Source organism: Choloepus didactylus, chromosome 10, assembly GCF_015220235.1.
Source record: "Choloepus didactylus isolate mChoDid1 chromosome 10, mChoDid1.pri, whole genome shotgun sequence".
Taxonomy (NCBI): Eukaryota; Metazoa; Chordata; class Mammalia; order Pilosa; family Megalonychidae; genus Choloepus; species Choloepus didactylus.
In genome coordinates, this window is record NC_051316.1 from 106813512 (window position 1) to 106840412 (window position 26901).

The 26901-nt window shown below is 44.5% G+C and overlaps 1 protein-coding gene across 1 annotated transcript in view; it reads right to left on the reverse strand.

The window, feature by feature from the left end:
• Nucleotides 1–26901, reverse strand: part of PAPPA (pappalysin 1) — a 244209-nt gene that overhangs the window by 188398 nt on the left and 28910 nt on the right. Inside the window, exons 2-3 of the mRNA XM_037798016.1 lie at nt 22488–23550; nt 3781–3926 (exon numbers count right to left, since the gene is read on the reverse strand). Coding sequence (XP_037653944.1) covers nt 3781–3926; nt 22488–23550 — 1209 coding nt within the window. The remainder of the gene's footprint in view (nt 1–3780; nt 3927–22487; nt 23551–26901) is intronic.

Consider the following 26901-nt stretch of genomic DNA (forward strand, 5'->3'; position numbering starts at 1 on the left):
TCTCTTGGACTGAAATAGGCTGAATAGGTGGGTGGAGTTTCCCACAAGGATAAGAAGTGATGCTCCAATGAAGACTCTAGGGCCTGGGTTACCATGCTATTCAAACGGAGGGAGGAAGAAGAAACAGACACAGTCAGGCTCTGTGCAGCATGTTTTTATGGGTATTGTTTTCCCCACTATTCTGACATAGACATTGAAACTCAAAAGCTGAAGTGACTTTCTAAGGGTCAAATAACTAGTTAAGTTGACAGAGCTGAATTTAAGTACAGGATTGTGTAAGCCCCAAATGTATGCTCTTTCTACTATACTTTGAGGAATTCATTTCAATTTGCATGTATGGAGTGCCTCCTATGTGTAAACCCTGTGGGAGATATTAGGACCTTATACAGGAAGGCTCCTCGGTCCTCGTGGAATCAAGAGAGGTCAAAATGAAGCTATCTATGTCTAGAGAATGTGGTCATCTTTCTCCCAGGTAGGTGTATGATCTAAAATAATTCTCCTTATCAACCTACACTCATGGAACTGCTTCTGTATGCAGGCTGTTGTGCTGTATGATGAGAATACCAAGACAAGTCCATTGAAGCAGAGGGCTCAAGCAAGGTAGAAAGATCTTCCAGGGGCCAATCTCTGATGAGCAAATCAAACCCAGTCTACGGACAGTGAGAAGGAGCACATGTTTTAGAATCAGAAGACGATCAAGACTTGGCCTTGTCTTTTACTGGCTATGTGAACTTGGACAAGTCACTTTACCTCTCCGTGTTTCTATTTCCTCATGTAATATGGCTGAAGCAGAGCCCTGAGGTCAATAACTGTTTGAGCCAATAGCCACCAAAGACTATTCTTAAGGCCTTGCATAAATCACTTTGGTCTCAGTTTTCTCACCTCCCTAATGGGGATACTGGGAATCTATGGCCTAGGAACTCCACAGGGTCAAAAGGGATTGATATCAGACAATGTATCTGAAAGTATTTCCCATCCTCTGGTGGATCCTGAAATCAGAAGCAATAGTGTGAACACTTCTTTGACTCTCCACAAAGCTTCAATGTTGAGGTAACAGGAAGTGGGACCTCACAGGTGTTTATTTCTAGGGTTGACGATGGGATTACAGGTTTTATGTCCAGGCTAGCCCTGTTCATTTCACCTCATCACTTCCCCACTCACCTGTCTCTGCTGAGCCACAGCACTGGGCCCAAGTTCTGTTTCACTGCTTTTCTTAAAAGGTGAAATAGCTTGAGCCTGACATCATCTAGAAATACTATCATATGCTATGGATTTATAGCCTTTCACATTCCTGGTCTCGGGCCAGTCTCTGAAATTCGTGGAATTATCAGGAGTGTTTTTCTCTAACTTTCGAAGCCTGCTACTCAACCATTCTAATACTTGGATTGTGGCCTTTTAGTTCGCTTTCCAATAGGGCAGAATTTCAGAGCTGAGAAGGGTTCTTGGAAGCCATCTAGTCCAACCTGCTCATTTAAAACTGGGGAAAATTGAGACCTGGGGAAGGGAAAGAGACTTGCCTAATGCCACACACACATGCTGCTAAATAGCTCCTGGTCCAGCACAATTCACACTAGACAGACGATCACATAAGCTGCTAAGCTTAACATCCTCAAGTTTGTGTAATGTACACTTTCTTCTGGCTAACCTCTGTCTATTTCTTTATCCATCTACAATCTATCTCAAGGTGTCTTAAACTCAGTGTAATTGACATTTTGGATCAGATAACTCGTTGTGGTGGGAGACTCTCCTGTATGTTATAGGACATTTAGTAGCATCGCTGGCCTCTACCCACTAGATGCCAGTAGCATCCCCCCATTCGTAACAATCAGAACTGTCTCTAGACATTGCCAAATGTCCCCTAGGATAAAATCACTTCCAACTGAGAATCACTAGATATTTATCTTTGAATCTATCTCTGATTACTCACACAGCTGCACACATGCACAGACACATGCAAACACACAGATTGGTTTCATCTTAAAAACAACTGGGAGATGAGAGCAGTCTGAAGGGAACGTCTAGTGTTTGTTTCTGGTTAATTTAATCACTAAAAGTTGCAGAATTTCTTATCTCCAAGATACTGTAGATTTAAAGCAGCTACTGGACTCTAGATGAATGCGTGGGAAGCAGCAGACCAGAGGATACCCCCAGCACCATCTCTCTGTTGAACCCTAACATTCCCAGATGAAGATGTGCACTGAGTCATTATTATTCATTATGATGAACAATGGGATCACTCTACCAAGGGGGAAGTGGTTAAATAATTGCAGTGCTCTCATTCAATGGAATACTACGTGACTATTAAAAATCTCATCCTTAGGGAGAGGGAAATAACCCAGAGGGATGCCTTTTTGTTGTGATGTTAAGTGAAAAAAGTTGGATGGGAAGTAATCATGAAGACTACTGCAACATGGAAAATGTAGATAGCATTATACTAAGTGAAAAAGGAACACAAAATTGCATCCATTGTATGATTTCAAATAAGTGTATGTAAAAAAATGCATGTGTACTGGAAGAGAGCATGGAAAAGTCAAAGTTAAAGAACTACAATGTTTGCCTCTAGGGCCTGGATCAGAAAGAGTTGTCATTTCCGACTTTTGGTGATTGGTTTGTATAAACATGTATCTTGTTATGGGTATGCATACTTTGAATGTAAGAAGAATTCCTGGTAGTGCTGATGGATGGAACATGGAAGAACAAGTTTTTTGTTTTTTGTTTTTTTAAGTACTATTTTATTTTATTTAATTTTTTTTAAATCTTCATTTTATTGAGATATATTCACATACCACGCAGTCATACAAAACAAATCGTACATTTGTTCACAGTACCATTACATAGTTGTACATTCATCACCTAAATCAATCCCTGACACCTTCATTACCACACACACAAAAATAACAAGAATGATAATTAAAGTGAAAAAGAGCAATTGAAGTAAAAAAGAACACTGGGTACCTTTGTCTGTTTGTTTGTTTGTTTGTTTCCTTCCCCTATTTTTCTACTCATCCATCCATAAACTAGACAAAGGGGAGTGTGGTCCTTATGGCTTTCCCAATCCCATTGTCACCCCTCATAAGCTACATTTTTATACAATTGTCTTCGAGATTCATGAGTTCTGGGTTGTAGTTTGATAGTTTCAGGTATCTACCACCAGCTACCCCAATTCTTTAGAACCTAAAAAGGGTTGTCTAAATTGTGCATAAGAGTGCCCACCAGAGTGACCTCTCGGCTCCTTTTGGAATCTCTCTGCCACTTAAGCTTATTTCATTTCCATTCACATCCCCCTTTTGGTCAAGAAGATGGAATAAGGAGTTTTACAAACTTACTTTCTCTTGCCTCTTTGGTGTCTTTTGAGCCAACCCATGACTGGCTGTGCCAGCACTGTGGTTACCAGGCTGAGAAAATATTTTGCATGAACTCGGAGGCAGGGGGTATAGAGAGAAAGCAAGTCAACAGGAAAAGAGTTGGAAACTTGAATTCTGTTTATGGCTCTGCCACTGACTTGTGTGTGACTTTGCATAAGACCCATTCCTTCCCTGGAACTCAATGACCCTGTAGGTAAAACAGTTAACATTATTGTGCTATTTCCTTTAAAACATTGCTGGCTGGTCAAAATGAGATGATGAATGTTACTGAGTTCTGTAAATTAAAGTGTGATACATAAATGCGTTGTTCACCTCAACCACCACCATCATGATCATCATGATCACGGTCATCATTGCTACTAAATTTATAACTGTGCTATTCCAATGCCCTCCTCAAAAAGTCTGTACAACTCACCTAAGTGCATTAGAGCCTCCTTGTCCCATGGCCAAGTTGCTACTCCTGCTAACTCCTCCTCTGACGAGTTTGCAAAGAAGATATTGAGGTGTGTCGATCCATCCAATCTAAGAATGTTCTTCAGTTCATTAATGTCCAAGTAGGCTCTGAAATAGAAAAATAAGCTTGGCAGTTATCACCATCCAGAAACGTACCATTCAAATAATAGGGACTCCCCAAATAATTAACACCTATTCTATTATGTGCCAGGAACTTTGCTAAGCACTTTATAAACATCACCTAATTAAATTACCCCAATAATATATTCAGGGAAAGTGGGATGAGCCCATTTTACAGATAAGAAAATTAAGCTTAAAATTTTTGCCCAAGTTGTTCAGCTTATAAATAGCAGAGTAAAGTTTTGAACCTAGATTTATCTAAAGGCAATACCTGAGCCCCTAAAGACTCTGCCATTTTGACCAAGGACAGGTCCGCATATGGGGTGCAGGTCAGAGAACAGACCATGGAAGGGGCAACCTGTACCTTAGTCTTGGCTCCTTCCCTCCTTCATGCATTCACTACGAACCTGGGACCATTTATTTGGCAAATGCAAGGGCTGTGCTACGAGGCCTGCTTTGCATCTTTCTTTCAGCCTTGCAAGAAGCCATTATTACTCCATGTTCAAAATGAGCAACATGTGACCCAATGTTATTAAATAAGTTGCCCAAAGCTGGAGACCCATCTAGCTCAGAAACCTATGATCTTTACACTGGGGCATCATGCCACCTCCCACAGATGATTCTGCATTCTGTATTTATTTATCTGTAAAATGGACTAGAGGGGGATATTGTCATTTGCGGTAGCTGCCATTCTGAGTTTACATATCTGGAAAGTGAATTAACTCCTGTGCTACAATCATCAACTCTAATACATGGAAATTTTTTTATAAGAAAAGTTGTAGGTTTACAGAAATATGCATAAAATGCAGAGTTCTCTCAAACCACCCTATTATTAACACCTTGCCTTAATGAAACACACTTTGAAGAGAGGAAATAAATGATCTATGAAAGAGACTGGCAGGTTTTAGGTGCTCAATAAATATGAACTCTCCTTGCAGAGTTACAACTTTACTATCAGAACAGAGGGACACTGTACTGCTTTTGGCCCATTTTTATGCCTGCCATCATACATTTTAGGAATTCTGCTGAGCAGCTAATGATCACTCTCGAGTATTGTAAGAAATGAATCAATGAATAAATGAGTGAAAACATAAAGAAGCAAGTAAGAGCTTGGTGTATTAGATGGGAGAAAGTCTATGAATAATGATATTTAACGCTATGTGGCTGGACTTTAGGTGGATTATCTCCTTTTACCCTCTTCAGACCACTGGTGTAGGCAGTATTATTATCCCCATTTTTCCAGAGGAGAAAACAGAGGCTTAAAGAACCTTCATACCTTGCCAAGGTCACACAGCAAGTTGGCAATGGTGTCCTTTGGCATAATGCTGTGTCTACATGGAAGGCTCACACAGAGCCCGGCCACCAGCACACACTAATGATGGTCCCCATCTCTTTCCCTCTTGTACTAATAGAAGATCTCTCCACAGGAGAAAGAGTGGAGTCTAAGCTCCGCAGCAAGGGCTGCACATCCCCATCTCCCCTGCAGCTTCATCTCCCTTTGCTCCCTCTCTTCCATTCCCATTGTGCACAGGCTGCACTTCTGCACCCACCATGATGCACTGTCCTGCTGAACTTCTAGGCATGCTGTTCCCTCCGCCAGGGACTTCCTCTTCCAGGAAGACTTCCCTGATTTCCACCTCACTCCCTTACTACCTCTGGACTTGTCTCCCTCCTATTTATGCATGTTCTTATCCCCATTTAATTAATCGTCTCATCCCTCTAATTCTACCATTCTTCTGTGGCTACCTGGGAGGAGGAACAGTACCTTACTTCTCTCTGTTCACCTAGTTCTCAGCACTGGGCTTAACACCTAGTGAGCACTCAGCAAATGCTGGTGGAAATGAATTTAAATTGGGAAAGATAAAAGCTAAAATATTTAGGTCCCAATGTCAGTTTCAGCAGTTCCTGACTGTGAGGCCCCAGTTTCCTTATCAATATACTGGGATTGGTAACAGCATCCTGGTGCTCCAAAAAGCATTTCTGTGGGTTGCAAAACCAACCTCCAGCCCCAATGAGAACAGGACTTGTTGGAGACCTAGAGCAGACTGCGGCTTAGAACGGCACTCTCCTGGCCACCCTAAGCTCACGAGACCAAATGTTCATCGGAACATAATTCTCATGGCTTCTTATCAAAAGGATAACATGATTTGGAGGTTCAGGCATGAGACAGCAGAGGCTGCATCTTTGTCTATATTGAGCTAATTTCAGGGATAGTCATACAAGTTCAGATATTGACTTGGAGAAGCCAAATCTTTATTAAGCACCTGCTGTGTGCCAGCCCCCATGCTACGTACATACATCATTCTATCTCTGTGCAGTATTTGAAGCAATGTGGTTAAGACAGCTGGTTCTCAAACCAGTGTCCCAGGTTTAAATCCAGCTCCTTCACTTGATGTTTGGGTGACCTTGAGCAATTTACCTACCTTCCTGTGCCTCAACTTGCACATATACAAAAAAAAAAAAAAAAAAGGGTGATTAATAGTCCCTACCTCATAGGGTTGTGCAGAGGATTAAGGGAGTAAATATGTATAAAATGCTTGGAATAATGCTTGCCAAGTAGAAAACCCTCAGTCAATGTTTAGCTGTTCCTACTATTTGTTCCCATCTTACAGATGAAGAGACAGAGGTTCAGAGATCACACATTAGTGACAAATGCAAATCCAGATGGATCCAGCTCTTCCTATAATCTCATCCTTATCTCCAAGCTCATCTAGGGTAAAAGAGAAACAATGTGTGGCAGGAGAATGAAAACACAGAGGAGTTGAGATTTTCTTGGATCAGCCCTTTCTACATTATTTATTATTTTTTAATTGATTTGTCTGTTTCCATCAATGTTCTCTCAGGCAGAGAACTCATTGCTCCAGGATGAGGAGATTTCATGAGAGGAAGAGATGAGGTGAGGTAGGGATGGTGGTGCCATTTTAACTGGTTATTGATTGAGTTGCAACTGCAGAAGCCAAATTTTTTCAGGGAGTGGAGAATTCATCCTAGCCCAAAGCAGAGACATGGGACGTTGGAGCTGTTCCCTTACTTGCATGTTTGTTTTTGTTTTTGTTTTTTTTTTCCCCTACTTTGGGAAACCTCCATTTACAAAAGGGGAAGAATCCAGGGCACCCAACCAGGCCCCTGGGAAGTGTCTCCTTCCCATTTCCTTTGGGGAGACCCACTCAAAGGAAAAGAGCTTTGTGAGCAAAAATTTTCCTTCTGCTGGATCAAGTCTTCTCACCAATTCAGTGACTAGTTGGGTTTCTCCCATTGTATCAGGGAATAACCCTGGGGACATCTGATGAATAAATCTAATGCCGGTTCTGCTATCACCCCTCCAGGAAGACTTCCCTGATTCCCATCTCACTCCCGCCTCACCCCTTCACCACCTCTGGCCCAGGGCTTCTTGGTTTCTCATTTGGCAACTGTGGGAAGGTTTTCTCTGCATCCATAAAGTAAACTGGTCAAATTTATTTTTAAAAATAAATCCCTCCATACCATGATGCCAAAATCCAGTGTGTTTAATAATTAATGGAGGTACCCTTGTCACCAAAGTTGGACAGACAGATCAGTACCCATGGGCAAGTTGATTTACCTCTCTTGCGTCTCAGCTGTCTGGGATGCTGGCAGAATTCAACAAGATAGCCCATCGCCATCCTGGGCACAACCTCAGGAAGTGTGGGTTCTGAAAGCGCCAGCCCCCCAACCGTGTCCTGTCCCTACCTTATTTTCTCCTACTGGGAAAGATTCTGGGCTGACAGTTTGCCTCTGTGTGGGTCCTCCAATCTCAGCTTTCAGCGTCTCCTGCCCACTACCCAACCTTATTCCTCCTCCTGTAACCTTCGCCACTCAGGTTCTCGTGGGCTGCTCATCCCAAGAACCGCTGGTTTTCCCCAACCATCCTCTACCCAACTATGCCCATTCTCTAAGCATGGCCATCAAGCTCACTCCTCTGCCTCAGAACTCCTCTTTCTCAATCTTAGCCTTTTAAAATTGTACCCTCCCTGCCAGACTGGCTTATGTTGGATGCACATGATCTATCCTTTCCTGATCACCCTCTCCTGTAAAATGGGGGTGACGACGTCCACCCGTCAGGGCTATCAGGAGGACCAGAGGTAACACAGATGAAGGGCCTAGTGTGGTGCTGGGCACATAGCACATTTGTTGATCAGCATCAGCTATTTTTATTGCATTATTATTAATGCAATATAATTATTAGTAGCACCAAAATAATCAGATCTACCTGAACATGATTTATGCCTCCTCTGTGCCTCCTACTTTTGATTCCAGTTTATCACCTTGTTTTGTATTATCTTAACTCTGTAAGCATTTGTCTGCTTCCTCAGCCTGAGAGCTTCTAGCAAGTCGGGCCCAGGCCATCACTGTCTCTGTCCTTCAGGGGAGAAGGCTGCTGCTAATTAGCAGCTATTGAGCACCTCTCTCTTTAATCACATAATCTAAAAACAGGATGGGGCTACAGATGAGGACGCCCAAGGCTCAGGGAAGTGAAGTGACTTGCCCAAGGCCACATATTACATGAGGAGCATACAATGAACTGCAATACACTAGTCCGTGTACAGTATAGAAAAATCACCTCTTCCTTCAGGCGGACATAAGTTCCTGCAAGGCTGCACAGCTTGGAAAACCACGCTTGGGAGGGATCACAGCCCCATTTGCCCCTGAGCTGGCCATCCCTGGGTGGAATCCACACTGTCTGAATTTCTGACCTCTTCCCACTAAACTGTGCTACATGTTCTGCAGCTCTGGGTCCCCATCTAGTCAGTGAGCTTGTGAACAAGATTAGGGTTTTCCAAATTATGATCTGCAGAAGGCTAAATCCACAAGATGAAGGTGAATATTCAAAGGAAAAAGAGTTTCCAAGTCAAATGGATTTAGGACAGGCTGTGTTAAGCAAAGTTAAACATACATATTTTTTTAATTGCAAGAATTTTTATTCTTTAATATTGCAAAAAGTGAGTGGGACAGCAAGTATATGAAGTGTTTCCCAAACACATTCGACAATAATTCTCTGTCCCCACCTCTACTTTTTCCAAAAACCAAATAAAAGCACAAGCAACACAGTTTGGGAAATGTTGGGCTAGATTTAAATGTCCCTCATAACTTAGATCCTCTCCCTGAGCCTCCTTTCGAGAGAAACGTCTCAGTGTCCCTTTTATTCCAACAAAACTCACACACCTGGACCCTGCCATGAAGGCTGTGGGTCCCCTGGAATGTCTGTGGCAGGGGGCCCAGCCCCAAAGTGCCAAGGCGCCCAGACTTTACCCCTCTGCCAAAACTGCATTTCAAAGCCATGAGTAGAGTTCTGGAGGGAGATCAAAGCTCTCTCAACTCAACTGTCATTAGAATATTTTCTTTATGTATCTCACTTGCTGGTGAGTGCCAACAACATATTTCCTAAATGCGCTGGCCCCAGATAGTACAATCCTGTAATAATCTGAATGAGAGGGCTGTCAGGGCCAGTTTTGTTGAAAGAGAAGCAAAAGGGATCTATATTCAAAGTGCAAAACAACAACAAATCCCTTACATGAAACCATGGAAAATGATTGCAAAGAAGGCTTCAAGTTTTTCCAATTCTAGAAGCATAATACACTGGTTTCCCCATTTTATAGAAGGTTGATGGAAGTATGGATCACAGAGAGCCCAGATCAAGACTGACCAGTCTCATTTCCTATTCTATTACCCTGATGCAGAAGTGAGACTGTGGAGATCCTTGTGAAAGGACATGCCAAAGTCTGGTCCCTGGGCTCTTGATCGGTGCAGACTGGGCAGAGGGATGGTGCTGGCCATTTACTAATGCCCTCAATTTAAGGAGGGTTTGCATGAGATGAGTCCTGGCTGACAGTGGGTCACTTCCAGGCTAAAGGCTGGTGCTAGTTCTCTGAGGCAAAAGGAAAGGAGAGCATAGTGGTACATCTTAAGAGAGACAGACCAGAGTTCAAGTCTTCCTCTTCAACCAAGTGGCTCTGGGTTATCAGACAAGTGACTCAGTCTCTCTAGACCTCAATTTCTTCATCATAAAATGGGGATTACAAAATTCAACCGAGAAAGGAGGATGTAAAAATCCAAGGAGATAATACGTGAGAAAGTGCCTAGAAGAGTATCCAATGCATGAAAAGGCCCCAAGTTGCATAAATTCTCTTGTTAGCCTCTCATGGAACCAGAGGAAACTGGCCTTGTATCTCCATTCCAACACCGAATCCCTGGTTCCCATCACTGGACCAATGTGATTATCCTCCTCACAGGAGGCTGTCTATTTCTCCAACCCATACAGCAAGTCCTGTAACATGTCCCATTTCCAAATTCTGATTGCACCCTGTCATTCTCAGGAAGCATCCCAAGTCCATGAACCATACTCCATTTTCAGACCACACGAGACCATTTGAAAATGATTATCAAATATAAGGATCAAAGACACTCAAGGCAAGTCATTAAAGCAAGATAAACCTCAGAATGTTTGTTGCATCCATATCCTTGTTTCAAATGACAAGCTTTCGCCAAGCTGTAACCAGTTCTAAAACCTGGATTTTGTACTTTAGCCAGTGGGCCCTAATAATCTGGACTTTATCCTCCTACTTAGTTTCATCTTCAGAAATGCCTAAGACTGCCTCTGTTGTCTTCAGAAGGACGGTCAGGGGAAAAGGAAAAAAGAAAATCCTTTGAGAGTTTATTAAGTTGTTGGAATCCTGAATGATTGGATTCCAAAATAAACAGCTTTCATATGGAAGCCTGACACACAGTCTAAGAAAAATATAACAGTACCAATTTAAAAATTGATCATTCTTTCATTTGTTTATTGAATAAATCATTCCTTCCCTGCCTCCCTCCTTCCTCTCTGCCTGCCTAATTTCAATCTTTCTTTCCTTCCTTCCTTCCTAACCTCAGCACTTCTTCCTGCATATTATTCATTATTGTTTTTCCTCCTTCATCCACCAATATTTACTGAGATTCTATCACATACTATGCTCTAAGCTAGAAACTGGGTACACAGTTACAAAAGACAAGCAATTTTCATTATCAAAGAATTAAAAGAGTTTTATGAAGGAAGAGAGACATAAACAGCTTATGATTATGTGATTACAATATAATGTGATAACAATAACAACTACCATTTGGAGGATTTTATTTCATTCAGCACTGTTGATGCACTTAAAAAATTATCTCGTTGAAGCTTTAAAGATAGCACTATGAGTTAAGTTTGGGTATCCCCAATTTACAGGTGAGGAAACCAGGGCCCAGCAAGATGAAACCACTTTTTGGAAAAGTGGTCCCATCTCATAGGTGCCAGAGGTGGGATATGGGCCCCAGGTTGTTGGATACTAAAGACCATGTTTTTAACCATGAGCATCCTACCTTCCTTTATGGCATGTGTTATGATAGCAGGGGTGTTGAACATGATGGTAGCACAGAGCAATGACACCCAGCTGTTGGTGCATAAGATACCACTGACATTTTCACAGGAAGCATAAACCTTGGTTGTATATTGGATCAAATGTGGGAGAAAGGGAAAATGACAAAGTTCCACAGCAGGCCCAGGGGCCTACAAAAGCGTAAGAAAAGTGAGAAATTGCAGGTCTTCAGGATGCGCTTGCCGAGTTGGGGTCATGTGAGGACCATCACGAGATGAGGATGGAGGATCAGCAATGACCACATCAGGAAGAGTCTTGTGTGCCAGCTTACGTAGAATGTACAGTGTCCTGAAAGCTCTAAGCAATCCTGGCATATTTTATGCAAAATAATACAATGATCTGCCTTACCTTTTCCAAAGACCCTTCTGGCTGGATTGGGAAGATGGACTGAAGGAGGGATGAAAGTGGAGAAGGAGGCTTTGGAAGTATCTTGCAGAAAAAAGGGGTGGATAAAAGAATATCTAAGTAGAGGTGTTCAAGCGTGGAGAACAATCAGACTCGCAGCCGAGAAGGGAGTCAGATTTGCTGAACAGATGTGTCTGGATTCTGAATTGGTCTGTTGTGGCATTTCTCCCTTACCAGTCTTAGTCCCTATATAGCAAAGCCCTCTTCATCACTGATCTGAACCCTAGGTCCAGCAAGACGTATCTCCCTGGGATCATGACCCTGCTGAGTCCCCTGGAAAGTCTACCTGCAGAAAAGGCACTGACTGGCAGCTCTCCCAGGGATAGGAGATGGATGCAACTGAGGACCCTGGGGGTTTCGATGAGAGGAGAGCAAGACGCTGATTCAGGGAGGCAGGGTGAGCCATTGGAGGGTTTTTTGGGTACTTGGATCACTTTTTTTAAACAACAGAGGTGGAGGTGAGTTTCTATTTTTAATTTTGATGAACAAATAAAGCACTCAAAAGGAAAAAAAACCCACCTTTTATGATGTCCCTCATGTCATAAAATAAAGAGCATTGAGTACTTCAAAAGAAAGAATGACAGCATCTCAGAATAAAGAACACTACTTTAAAATGAATAGATTTAACTTTAAGAACTACTCAGCTCTTCTTTTTTTTTTCTCTCTCTCTCATTTTCCTTTGAGAAAATGGTTTTTAGAGACTGCTGGGGTAGAAGGCCAAGGGTCAAAATATCTGGTTCCTGGCAAGGTCAGCTCCACTCACTTGATTAGCAAGATTCATCCTTTGGCACTCAGGATAGAGATGTCTCTGACCCCTCATGTCTGAGTCAAGTCCCCATCCTCAGCGCCCTGAACTTCTCATTAGCACTTATCCAGCTAGCTACTTATCATCCTGCATGAAATTCCATGAGGGCACAATCATGCCTGCGTTGTGCAATGTTCAGTGTTGTACACTCAGCATCTAGCACTGCCACATAGTAGGTATGTACACACACACACACGTGCACATACCCACACTTATACACACACACGAACTATTGAATGAACAGTCACCGCTTTATGATCTTTTCCTGCTTTGATAACTCCAGGGGCTCAAAGTTTACTTTTTCTCAGCACAGCTATTAAGTGGAACTCCTGCAAAGTCAGATGGAGCAGCAACTGAAGTGTGATGGTGGATTCAAAAGTATTAGAAGAGTGATGTGACTATCTCATGTCAAACTATTGCTTTCGCAACAGAACCACGCAGTTCCAGGGCCCACAGCTTTCTTTTTGTGCCACCTCACTTCCTTCTTGGAACATAAAAACCACAATTGATAAATAACACAAATGACCACACTGAGCAGACTCTACAGAGCCCCCTGTCAGTTCTGTGATTTGTCTTATGCTTGGAGCATAATCACATAAAGACAAATCACATTTATTTCATTAGGTGAAGTAGCCAGAACGTTCTAGGTACAGGCAGTATTTCAGTAGACTGCAGGGTTTGGTTCTGGTTTTGATCATGTGAACCTTGTGGGTGATGTGAAGACTAAGAGAACAACACTAAATTTGGGAAGATAAACCCAGAATTGCAACATTATCACCAACATGCGTCAATTCTGCAATGTCCGGATTTTAGTCTGAAATCTGCCTCCCAGATTTAACTAAATTCAGAAAAGCATGGTAACTTCAGTAAATGTAGAACTCTCTGGATGACCCTGAAGAAGTCAAATAACTTCTCCAAGTTTTTGTGTCTTCTGGGGTTAAAAAGAAAGAAAGCTGCCCTCAAAGGGTCATGTGACAGTCAAAGGGTTTGCGTGTGGAGAAATAGTGCTCCATCGTACATCAGGCTGTCAAAAGTAGATTAAATTCACATTGATTTTTGGAAAGAGGATGCCACATTCGAGGCCTTAGGGAAAATAAAACAGCAGACATGTAGCCAGCCCAAGTGGAGGGCTCCATCACTGGGCCACCGCTGCGACTTGAGTAACATGAGTAGGATTTTTTCCAACTTGTTATAGAGCATAATTGTTTCTTCTCTGCTGCCCTGAACCTGTGGCACCTATTTAGATAAAGGAGCTAGTCAATCCTTTGAAGGCAAGGACAGTCTCTTATTTCCCTGGGTGTCCCCAGTGTAGGAATACAACTTGCTTGGTTTCGTTTGGTTTTTGTAATTTTTAAATATTTCACCTTCCATTTGTACTCTATCCCACTCCCTGTGCTCCTGGAATCAGGATTACAGAATCTGATTTGAGGACATCTGAGCAGGAACAGACCTCAGAAATATTCTACTCAAATCCTCCCATTTTACAGACGAAGAATTTGAGGCAAGATGAGGGAGTGACTTACTGCACATTGGCCATGAAGCTCCTGGCAGAGTCTAGTCGCTTCCCCCCTCATGCTTCACCAAGCCACAGGTAAACTGTGGTTTTCTACCATGGATCCTCATGGGAAAAGCCACCCATCCCTGCCTCTCTCCCACCGTCATGCAACACTCCATGTTTCTGTGGAGTTGTAGTCACTGTTGTCCTCTGGAGCCATGGTCAAAGCAAAAGCTCAAGGCTAAGAGCTGCAGCTGGCTGTCCAGACTCACAGAAGGTTGGAATGACAAACCTCAGGAGCTTGAAATGCAGCAAGGGCTCCTGACACCTCCACTATAACCAACTTCAAAACTTGTATTCTTATGTATCTACTAGGCTGTAGTGACCCTTCACGTCTCTCATGGGTCCTTGTTTTGAGCTCCTTATTAACCTCATCTTTGGGGACCATGAGCAGTTCTCCCTGGCTCCAGTCACCCTTATATTCTATTCTCAAAGACCAAAATTGATGCACATAAGGGCCACAGATGAAACCTGTGGGTAAAGGTGGATTTGTTCATAAGAAAAGCACAAGGGAAATCCAGACTGAATCCAGAGAGGATGGAACTATGTGTACAAGAGGCCCGAATATGCTGAATTTTGTGTCTACACTCTGGTAGGCAAGCCTGGAACAGTGGGAATGGAGATGGTCAAAAAATCTAGTAACTTCCCCCCTCGCCCCAACTGTGACCAGTCCCAACACTGTCTGGCATTGTTATTTATGTATGGAAGTATGTCCTTTAACACAGTTGGACATTTGGGTCCTTTTCAAAGTAAACTAGTGGACAACCTCAATGAGTTTGATATAAGTTATGCAGCCTTTGTTTAAAAATACCAACTCTGTGGCCAGTCCTAAAAAAAAAAAAAAAAAAAAATAAGCTAGTATTTTAAGAATGAAAGTAATCTGGGTAAATGCCCTCAATTTGTGTACCGCAGTTTCATCCAGGCCTATCTGATGAGCCAACAGGAAGGTAGTCTCTATAAGACAGTGCTGACAGGAAGGAGATGGTGCCCGTGTGTGCACAGAAGAGGGGAGCTAACTGTTCCCGCGCTCCTACTATGTGCCAGGCAGCATCCCAGCTGTTCCACACAGATGACTCCATTAAAGTTTCATGACATGCCACAGGGGAGCTGCTACCACCCAATTTTTACAGACAAGAAACCAGCACCTCTTACTGAGCAATATGCCAAGGTCAGAAAGCTAGTGAATAGCAGAGCCAAGATTCAAACCCAAGTCAGCTGCCAACATGCATCATTTTTCCACTAAACCAGGCCTGCCACCGGTTACTGTTTTAATGAGTATTAGTCACATTAAATAAACCCTGATATTCTGATTATAAAATTCCAAGCAAATTTTTGTACACGATTACCGAAAACAAAACAAAACAAAAATGAGCCAAGTTACTGAAAAAAACTGCAATACCCCCTTTCATCTGCATGTTGGTTAACTCTTCCTGTAACTCTTCATGAGATATTATTTTATGTGACCCTCATGATGATCGTGTGACCTAGGTAGTCAGATACTATTATATTCCCTTCCAAAGATGTCGAGACAGAGGCTCAGGGAGCTTCAGAGACTTGCCCAAGATTGCATAGCTAAGAAGCGGCAAAGCCAGGGCGAGAATTCCCCTGAATTTTTTCATTCTATGTCAGTCTGGCTTTTCAGGGTCTACAAGCTGAAGAGGAACCTGTGGCATCTACCTGCATGAAGTTCCAAGCAGACTCAACTCTTTCTTGCAGCTTCCCAATGCTTTCCCACCTCAACCCCTTTACCTCCATGACACTACCTGTCTTTCCTGTCTCACTGTGAGGCCTGTTTATGTGCCTTCTCCACCAGAAAACCTTTTCTAGCTTCTCCAGATCACAGTGATCTTGCCTTTTCTCCTAGCTCCTGTGAACCTGATACTCCGTATGGCTCAATTGGAAATCAATCATCCGCCTGTTTGACATCTCTTGAATGACTGTAACAAAATGTCATTAAACTGCAGAATACAAGCACCTTGCGGACAGAGATTGTATCTTGGTTTCTCATAGCATTTATCGCAGTGCTTTGGATACTAAAGTTTCATAACAAAATATGGAAGATAGATAAGAATATGACCACACTGAGTATAACTTTCCCAACGTCCAAATTTCCGGATTCTACAACATCAAGGCAATGGGGTGTGGCCGAAGGGGCATGGGGCTGGGAGGTAACACCTGGCTCTTGCTTTCAACTCAGCCCCACTCTTCAGTGTGTGGACCCATCAGAGCTTGCCCCTCGCTGGGGGTGCAGTCTCCTCATCTGCAGCAAGCAGGGGCTGCTCCAGGCTACTGCTCCTTTCAGCTCTGAGTATCCCTGATTCCATGCTCTTTTTCCAGATCTGGAGGGAACTGGGAATTAGGAAGTATATGTGCAATGAAGTCACCCCAGGAAAGACGAGGGGAGCCCCAAAGAGTGAAGATACGTCACTTAATGATAAGGGCAGGGAAGAGACCACAAAGGCTACAGCTCAAGGTTGAAGGAGGCTGCTTCAAGGCTTATCGCAGCCATTTTCCAAAGACTTCCAGCAATGTCAACTTGGGTTCAAAAGACATAGACTGGCCTCAGGGGAATGCCATTGTTGCATTAAAAAATAATAAATAGGAAAAAATAAAATGTTTTCCTATGATACAACAGTATATTGAGGAACTGAGGAAGTGTCTTCTTTTCCATCCATCCAATTCCATGTGGATAGATATTTAAGGACAAAGGTATTTGTCCAAGTGACTTGCAATAAAATATTTGGGTTTTTAAAATGAACATCCAAGTTTTTCCTTTTATGTATGAAAGGGCATGTGGATTGCATTCTAGCTTGTGTGTAGACATCTCTAATGCTCACAGATGCAGTTCTGTCTACCTGGCTCATCTCCGCCACTGCAACAATGGCCCAAGTTCACCTGTAACGTCTTTTTCTAATTGGCCATTCTGACAAAAACAACAACAACAACAAAAACAACTTTTACTACTCATACAGACTGCTCCTCCTGGCTGACCCTGTCAGTCTTTCCTTGTCACCAGCGATTGCAATGACATGTTTACTTGTCTGTCTTACCTACTAGATGGTGAGCACCAAAAAGGCAGGGATTGGCCTGGCATAGAGGGAGTGCGCAGCAAATATTTATTGAGAGAAGAAAGGAAGGAAGGAAGGAGAGACAGAGGGAGGGAGGGAGGGAAGAAAGGCGGGAGAAAGGGTTACTCCATATATTAAAATTTTCCATGAGATAAATCGAATCCTTCCAGCTGATGGCACGAATCACAGCTATACTGGATGCCTCCTTTTTCCCCATGTATTCTTTGGGATCACCCACCCTACTGTTTTGTTTATGCTGGACCCTCTGCATGGGATGGCTTTCTCTATGTATTGCATATTTTCTGTTCACACCTCCCCCAATCTCCACTCTCCCTGCCTCCCCATCTCCATCCCTCTCTGTGCTCTGCACCCCGGAGGCTATGTGGGGTCAATCCACAGGCTTCCTTGCCTTCTGACTTCCAGTTTGTTTTAGTGATAGGAAGCACTGGCAGAAGATTAGAAGGCAAAGAGAGAGATCACACGGAATTTACTGTCCAGCCTCCCTTCTGCCAGGTGGCTGAATGTCAGCTGCTTCCCTTTACAGAGAGTCACAGCTCGGCCAGGAGGTCCCCCCTACACGGCCACTCTCTTTGGATTCCACAACCACTCCTTCCTCTTATCTCTACCAGCCCAGGGTGGAAATAGCTCCCACTATTGCTGACACTGGAGTATAGCTCCAGGCATTCATGGTTGTCTTAAACCCTGCCTACATGGCTATAAATAACCCCTCCTTAAACTCTAATTATTCTGTTTGTGCCATCTGTTTCCTGCCAGGACCCTGATGGATACAGTCCACATCCCTAGTTCTCAAAGTGCTACTTATTCCCACATGCCTAACTCAGATCATGCCTCATCAAAAGTCGTGCTTTCTTTTCCCTGGTCCAAATGGAGCTCTGTCTTCTAGGTCCCCTGTCACACTGTGTGCTTCCAAAGCCACCGATCAGAGTTTCCTGTGTTTGTGTATAACTTCCCCACTAAAGTGGAAGCCCCTAAAGGGTGAAGAACATGGATGATGCATTGCAACAGCCCCAGTGCACAGCAGAGAGGCTGGCAGGTGGTAGATGTCAAATAAATGCCTGTTGAGAATAGAAACAGCCGCTATTTGGTTCCTGAAAGTGACCTGGAATAAGATATCAGCAAAATGTTGGGCTGTGCAATGCTCAACTCTAAGACCATCAAAGCCACCTCTCCACCGATACTGTAGTCACTGCTACAGCTTCCCTGTGCATGTTCATCTAGCCAGGGTTTGCATGCTTCAGGTGACAGGGAGCTCACTCACTCCCAGGGAAACCCTCCCCCGGAAGGACAGCCTCGACTGGAGATGATATCATCTATTACTCAGCTCAAAGCTGCCACCTAAACATGTTGGAAGCAATGCAGTCATTTTAGGTTATTTGTTTTTCTTATTCCCTTGTTTTGTTTTGTATGAATTTTTTTTTTTAATTTTTTGATAAATTAAGTTTAAAAAAAAAAAAAAGCTGCCACCTATAATTGTAATACTGGTCCCAGCCATGACTTGGAAATATATAGAATGATACTGCTCCCTTTTCCACAGGACAGGCCTATAGAGACTTGAAAACAATGGCCATGGTCCTATAAGGATTTTCTCTTCCAGGCCAAACATCATCAAATAGTTTTATATGACATGGCATCTTGCCCCTCCTCTGTCCCAATCCCTTTCTTTATGCACATTCTGAGTTGTCTGCCCTTATTATTGTTTTTTAATAAGGAAAATCCACTGCCAATGTAGCTCAATAGTTCTGGAATGACGCGTGGAGATCCAAGGCCATTAACCAAATTCTCTTCCAAAATCACTCACTCAATACTTCACAATCCCAAGCTCTTGGGGATTGTTGGGAAGAAAACAGCAACGACAGAGTGGGAGGCAGCAGGTGTCTGTGGCTGGCAAGAGTGTCAGGACAGGGCTGGGAAACTGAGTCAGAAGCTCTCGCCCTGGCTCGACCACTAATTAACAGTGATAAGTCTGGGCCTCAGTTTCCCTCTTTGTGGGACAGAGGGGCTGGATGCAATGATATCTGAGGGTGTTTCCAGGTCTGACAATTTGCACCATTTTGATGCCTCCCGAAACCCCTCTTCTGGGACTGGGTACTTTCCTCTAAAGCAGGCATTCCTGAGAACATGGACTAAGGCTCAAGGACTATTAGGTAAAGAGCAAGAGTTTAAATATATTAGAAGAGACAGAGTTTGCCAGCCTGCCCAGCTATGTTATTGGTGCATCTACTTTACTCAGGGGAGGTGCTCTATAAATTGTTGGAATGGAATTTTAATCAGGGCTACTCAAAGGAGGCAGTCCATGGACTCCTGCTTACCAGCCCATGACAAGATAAGTACAGAAATGGAGAGCAGGGATTTACAAATGTTTATAGCGGCCTCATACTGCTACCCTATCTTTGAGGCACTTCACTTTTCTATGAATTCACTTTTAAGTCATACTACAAAGGTATTGGTTTACAATGTATAGGAAAAATCAAAACAAAACTGGTCCTCTACTGGCAATAGTTTGATAAGCAGTGATTTAAATTTTGTATTTACCCATTAAAAAAGATGGAAGGAAGGAAGCAGAAGGGACAGAGGAAGAAAAATACCTTGTAGTAGAAGAAAGGGCACTGGGTAAGAATTAAGTAATGCCCTTTATTGAAAATCATCTGATAACATCACTGTAATTTACATCACTTTTGTTATAGGTGCTTGCCTTCCTTCCTTCCTTCTTTCCTTCCTTCCTTCCTTCCTTCCTCCCTCCCTTCCCTCCTTCTTTCCTCCTGTCCTTCCTCCCTCCCTCCGTCTCTCCCTCCCTCCTTCCCTTCCTTCCTTCTTTCCATTATCCCTCCCACCATCCCTCCTTTCTTTCTGTCTTTCTTTTTTGTTCAACATCACAAAGCAATTTTTTCTCTGCAAAGTTCCACAGGCTTCTCTCTATGCACAGGAGAGCTGATTCGGCCAAGCTCATCAGAGATGACCCATTGTCCAGTGGGGCTCACGCGGGGCACAGCTTTCCCAGCCAGCAAACAAACAGGCCCTGGTGACAATGGTCGCCACTGGCACATGGCTGCTCACAGAAATTCTGGGCAGAGCAGCCCCATGATTTAGAAAACAGGCAGGCTGTGGGAGACTGTCAGTGTTGTCTGTGAGGTATCTGAGACAGGGGCCCCTGGCCCTCTGCACCACAGTGCTTGGAACGGACAGCTGCCCTCTGTCCTGACACCATACTCAGCAATTTTCTCCCAAGGTCTTAGTAAAGCCACCTTGCTTGTCACCCCTGCTATTTAATTCTGCCTCTGATGATTCCACAGGCTTAAAAGTATCCCCCTTCAGTGGGAGCTCTGGAGTCAGAAGACGAGGGTTCGAATCCAAGCTCTCCACTTATTAACCAGTGTCCTTTTGGAAATCCCTTCATCTTTCTGAATCTTAGGCTTCCTGCAAAAAAACAGAGCTAAGGACACCCATCTTCCTGTCAGGTGCTGAATAAACTTTTGGTGCATGAATGAATGAATGAACAAATGGATGAATGAATTTCCAGCTATGCACAGCCCCTCCTCCTCCCCCAAGCCCCTGCTGCCAGGCACACTCGGGAGTCTAGCTCTGGGGAGCACACACTGCACTGATCTCAAAAGACTTGCACTTGTGATCTTGCTAATGACTTCCCTGGACTGGGACCTTGGCCGAGTCATTTAACTCTCTAAGGCCTCTACTTCTCCACCAGTCAAATGCAAATGTTCATTCCTGTCTTGCCTTCCTCAACAAGTTCTGGCAAGGCCCAAATGAGAGCACAGAGATGAAAGTGTATCATGCCCTGGAAGGGACTGGCCACACACCAGGGCCACTTTTCACGTGGCCTGCTCATGTCTCGGAGCCAAGGTGAGTGTCCAGGGGCCAGGCTGGTGCCAGGAGGCCGAGCTGACGTGCTTTCCGGCTGGCTGCCAGGCATGACATTCTCCTGCCAGCATCATCATTCCTTTGCACATAGGTATTTTGTCTGTGCATGGGAGGCCCTTGCTCTTTTGAGAGAGACACAAAGAGAAGAGTCAGCAGAAAACCTGCCGAGGTTGGCAAATGTGCTCAAGCTAGCAAGTCCAGGGTCCTGCATGTTGGACGGAAGGGAAAAGTTCAGCACGAATCTGGGAAAAACAGGAGGGTGGGTGAGGACTGCTGCTCTGCCTTAGAATTCATTCCTCCAGATCTCTCACCCAGCAGAGGTCATCCATGGGTGCACCTCTAGGGGTCCCCTTTGGGGTTGCTCCTTACAGTTGAAAATCCATGGCAGAGGCTAAATGAGGCATTAGACAAGAAGCCCCCTTCTGCCCTCTTCTCAGCCATAAATGCAGTTCCCTCTGCCTGGAGAACCCTCCCTTCTCCCCCAATCCGAGCTCTGATGTTTAAATTAGACCTATTCTTAAAGATCTAGCTCAAATGCCATCTCTTTCTAAGAAGACTTCCCTGAGGCATTCAAACAGCAAGTCAAAATTTTCTCTTTGCTCTCCAGTGGCACTTCCAAAACACAGCACAGTCTACCTTCCAGTATATAAGTAATGACAAATAACACTACTGAGAGTTAATTACATGCTAGCCACTTTAAGAGACTGCCTTTTGTATACCCTCTTTCAATTAATCCTCACAGCAACTCAACAAAGCAGGCACCATTATTCCCCTTTTACAGATGAGGAAACTGAGGTTCTGAGTGCACACACAGTGGGGAAGTAGCAGAGCTGGGATGTGAACTCAGGTTGCCTAACCCCAGAACTCATTCTCTACCAGCACTATCCAGTGGAACTTTCTGTGATGACAGAAACGTTCTATGCTACGCTGCCTAGTATGGGGGCTGCTGGCCCTATGTGGCTACTGAGCACTTGAATTGTGGCTACTGCAGCTCAGGAACAGGATTGTAAATTTTATTTAATTTTAATTAATTTTAATTTAAATAGTCCCGTATGGCTAGGGGCTACCATATTGGAGAGTGCTGGTCTAATCCATCCTACTGTGTCTATTACGACAGTTATTTGTACTCTATTCAGGGCACCCAATTGAGACTCTGAGTTGTCTGAGAGGGCAAGATGCCAAGTCTTGCTCCTTAGCCCATAGAAGGACTGAAATAATTATGTTTGCAGTGACTCTTGCTTGCTCGTGGTCCCCATTAGATTACTCGAGTAATAGACATGCCTCAGTCACTAAGCCTTTGTGTGAACTAGAGTTCCCTTAACCCCTCTGAGCCTCAGGGGCCTTGCTTATATCATGGAGGACATCATGGTCAGTGCTCCACTGGGCACTGCCTGCCCTCTAGGGGCTTACCTGTGTGGAGAGTCGGGATCAAAGCAAGTCTTGGTGACGTCGGTGATTTCGGGGTCACAGCACTCGCCGCCATCGAAGTTGAAGCGCTCGTAGTTGCAGTCCATGTCGCACACCCCATTCTGCTGCTTCTTCATGAAGGCGGGGTGGCGCAGGGGGCGGCAGTCTCCGCCATCGTAGCCGGTCAGCGTGTGGTTGCACTCAGGATCGCAGCTCTCGTCCCCGATCTTGCCGATGTCGCAGTTGGCCAGGATGAGGCGGTGGCGCAGGGAGGAGTTGCTCACCTCCAGCACCTCCAGCTCCCAGGAGATGTTGTAGTGCTTGAAGGTCTCGGCCAGCTGCCGGTGCTGGAAGTCGATCTGCTGGCGGCTCACCGTGGGGTTCTTCAGGTCATCGTCGTAGAGGTTGACCACACGGTAGCGCACTGTCTTGAGCCGGCGGAAATGCGGGAGCTGGTTGTAGCTGGCAATAACCTCCGGGTTGTCACACAGGGTCTGCCCGCACAGAGGGGGCTCCAAGCTCGTGTCCAGCAGGAAGCCGTGGGCATTGCTGAACTCCACTTTGGGGCTTTTGCCGTCTTTCATGGGAGACCAGGCACGCTTCAAATTGTCCCAGTTCTCCTGGAGGAGGAGCTGGGGTAGAGGAGGGTGGAGGCCATGGGTTTCCATGTCCGACAAGATCTCCTGCTGAGTCCTGGCCACTTTCCAGAGACTGAAGTGCTCGATGTAGCCCCGGTAATTGTGATTCAGAGCGCTGCCCCCTAACATGAGCACTTTGCACTTCTGGGTCAGGGGGCTAAATATGCCTCCCACCTGCGCCCCCGATGTCGCCACCTGGGCCCCATTCATGTAGAGCTTCATCAGCCGCCCATCATAGGTGGCAGCTAGGTGGACCCACTGGCCTGGGAGGTAGCTGCGGTGGGCATTGATGGTGGTCAGCTGCCGGGCCCGGTCTGTCTTCAAGGAGAAAAAGTAGCGTGGGTCTCTGTTGCCTTGGTCGCTGATGGTGTGAATGCCCACGACCCATCCTCGGTCACGTGAGGTATAAGAACATTTGTCATACAGCCCTATGTGGCCCCAAAAGAGAAAGATGAATAAATAAAGGATGGAAGAAGAGGGGAGAAAGTTATTTTTCTCTGATCAAACATTGTATCAGGGATATCCTAGATGAATGGCTTTCAAATGGTGCTCTGTGGGGTCCTAGCAGTGACTACTTACAGGTGCCTCTGGGACCACCCCAAGAGCAAGGTGAGAGGGAAGGGAAGTGAGAGGTCAAGTGATTTGGGCTTTGGGGTTCTCACCCCTCCTTTAACCCAGGTAGTTTCCTTTGTGTTATTTCAAATGTGGAGCATATATGAAAAACTTTGAGGAAAGGGTACTTCAGCCAAATGGGACAGCAATAACAATCTGAAAACCACTGGTTTGGGCACAAAGCTCTTGGATGGGAAAGAGAACTTTCTCATTACAAGTGATTTTAAGTGTAGGCTGATGTTTGAGGCCAGGTGGGAGGAGAAAGAGAGGAAGACGGGAATGACTAGAAGATGCTCATCTCTACCATGTCACCGTAACTTTGAGTGTCCATCTGCTACTGGCACTCATCAAATGGCAAAGGGTCAGTGGTGTTGAAATGTTGGGAAAGCTGGCCTGAAGAAGTGAAGGTCACGGACTGCAAAGCCAACGCTTTTATCTTGGGTAGGAATCCTGGCTAGCCATGATATGCATCTCCAAAGGAAGGCAGGCCCACTTAATATCCTAGCCATAAAGGCGTTTAAAGTTCATCGCCTCCAACCTTCTCAATTGACCAGTGAGGGAGTTGAGACCCAGAGAATGGAAGGCATTTGTTACACAGAATCACTGATAAAACTCCTCAGATCCAATTCGGCCTGTTTTTCTCTGACACTAATGTTAATAATATATTTTTTAAAAGCATCCTCTTTAACCTAAAAAGATGCTGGGACTCCTACATAATAGTCGATAGTAATAAATGGAATCTACCATGCTTCTATAGCAGGCCAGGCATTGTGCTAAGGTCTATGTGTGCATTGATTTATTTGATCCATGTAATACCTTTGTGTTGGTGATGCTAATTTCTCATTTAACAGATGAGGAAATGGGAATTAAAGTTGATAAAGAGACTGGCCCAACACCCTGGGACTCATTGTCCTGGGCACTAACCCTGTAGTGCCCCTCCCTCTTCCACTTAGGCCAGCAGGAATCTGGACATCACCATCTGCTTGGGAGATGGCACAACCTTTAGTAGGGTATTTGGGGAAGTACCCAGACAGAAGTTTCTAGATTCACCCTGGGAATCCCAGGAAGTAGCTTAGCAGGATTGCTCTGGATCTAATTATCTTTATGCACCCCACCTCCCAGCTTATTTGGAATATACCCAGTGTCCTTGGCACAGGCGAAGTTGTTGGATGGGGAAGAGGACTTTCTAATTAAGAGTGTATTTTAAGTGTAGGATGTGTATGAGGCCAGGTGGGAGGAGAGAGGAAGACGAGGGTGAATAAAAGATGCTCATTTAGGAGGACAGTCCCTGCTTTCAGCTAGAGAATCACTGCGGTCACCATAACTGTATGTGTGTGTCTTCCATTAGCACTTATCAAATGAGCATGGAAAGTGTCCAGCAAAATCAATGGAGGAGGCTCACACAGTCTCTACTTCTGTGTGGACACTGGGGCCTTACAATTTGCGTAGATCTCTCTGTTAGCAGCTGACATAGCCAGCAGTTTTAAGCCTGCCTATTCCTTTTCTCCCACTCCCTGGACAATTGTCTTTTGTTTAACGGTCAGATTCTCCCCACAGTCACTCTGCTCTTAAAGGCTGGGTGACCTTGGTCAAGTCCCAGTACCTCCTCTGGGTCCTAGTTTCTCATTTGGTCAAGGAGAGGGTTGAAGGAGGTTCCCCTCACATGAGTTTCTCAAGTTTGCTTTTCTGTGATTCCAAGTTTCCTGATGGTTAACATGCAAACCACCTCTTTCAAGAAGCCCTATGAAAAGTGATCATTCTCTCCTCTGAATTCATTTTACTTTTAGGAAACTTGACACTTGCTCTCTGGTTTTCGAGCTGTGTCCTTACTACCATCTCTTTTCTACTTGACGGGATGCTTTTGGAGAGCAATGGCTGTGTTTGGGTCATCTCTATAAACCACCAAGCACCTCACATCATGCCGAGCCTGTAGCAGGCACTTAGCAAATATCTAAAGAATGAACACGTGAATAGTTCTAAATAGAGTGGGAGGAGAGAAAAGGTAGGAATTTTGAGGAAAACAGAATGAAAGGCAATAATTTATGTCTCCGTGGCTAAAGGACAAAGAAAATCATAGAACAGAATGTGTTCTGGGCTGGGGAGAAAGAGCAAGATCTTTAGACTCAGGACAATCTGCTTTTGAATCATGACTACAACAGTTACTAGCAGTGCAGTTAGGGCAAAGTCACTTCACCTCAGTGGACCTTAATTTCCTCATCTGCATTTTTTAAAAATATGCTGCCATGCTTTAAAGACAGTGTACAGTGGCTGCTCTGATGGGAGTTCATTTTTAAGATGCTGAAGGGTCTGAGAATGATGCCAAGGATGAAAAGTACGAAATGACTAAAAACAGAATACAGAAATGTTTGGGAGGGGGTGGGTAGAGGGGGATATCCCTAAGGCATACTGCATGATGCATCAAGAACTGGTATGAGAAGGCTGGAAAAAGCACACGTTCTCCTCAAACCCTGCTTAGAAATCATAAATCCCCATCAGCTTAGCTGGTGTTAGGAGAAGGCATGTAAAAACTGCCTTCTAGCCAACACTCTCCCAAACCACAGATCTGACTCCTGAAATGGAATAAGTTACCCCAGATCCATCTGTTACCTCCCACTATGGGAATCAGTAAGAGCAAAGACTTCTGGAGACCCCACTCTCAGGGTCCCCTACCTATCAGTTCACCCCCCGCCCCTCAGCTCACCTTCTCATCTTCCCCTAACACTCTCCCCCACAAAAAGGAAAATGACAGGTCTTCTAACGAGATTAAAATTTGAAACGGGATCTTTTATCCCTCTCCTTTTTTTCCTTCTCTCCCTGCAGGTTTTTATTTTGCCAGGGGCTCCCAGGCCCTAGTTTCCCTGCTGCCTTTGGAAGGCAGCCGGCCAGGTTAGCAAGGTAAAGTGTTTGCACATCTGTAGGGTGCCCTCAGTTCTGCACCTTTGGAGGCCTGGGACTCCAGCTCAGGCCACCTCTATTTGAAGTTGAGAGAGAAGGAGTGAGAAAGGCAAGATTCTGCTACCCAAAGCTGTGGAGTAAGAGGTGGCTGCACCCCAGGAGGCAGAGAGGAAGGGCAGAGAGGGTTTTCAGTTGAACAAAGAGGAAACACATTCAGGGAAATGAGAGCCTTGAAGCAATGACTTCAGAAGTTCAGAAGGAAATATTTACCT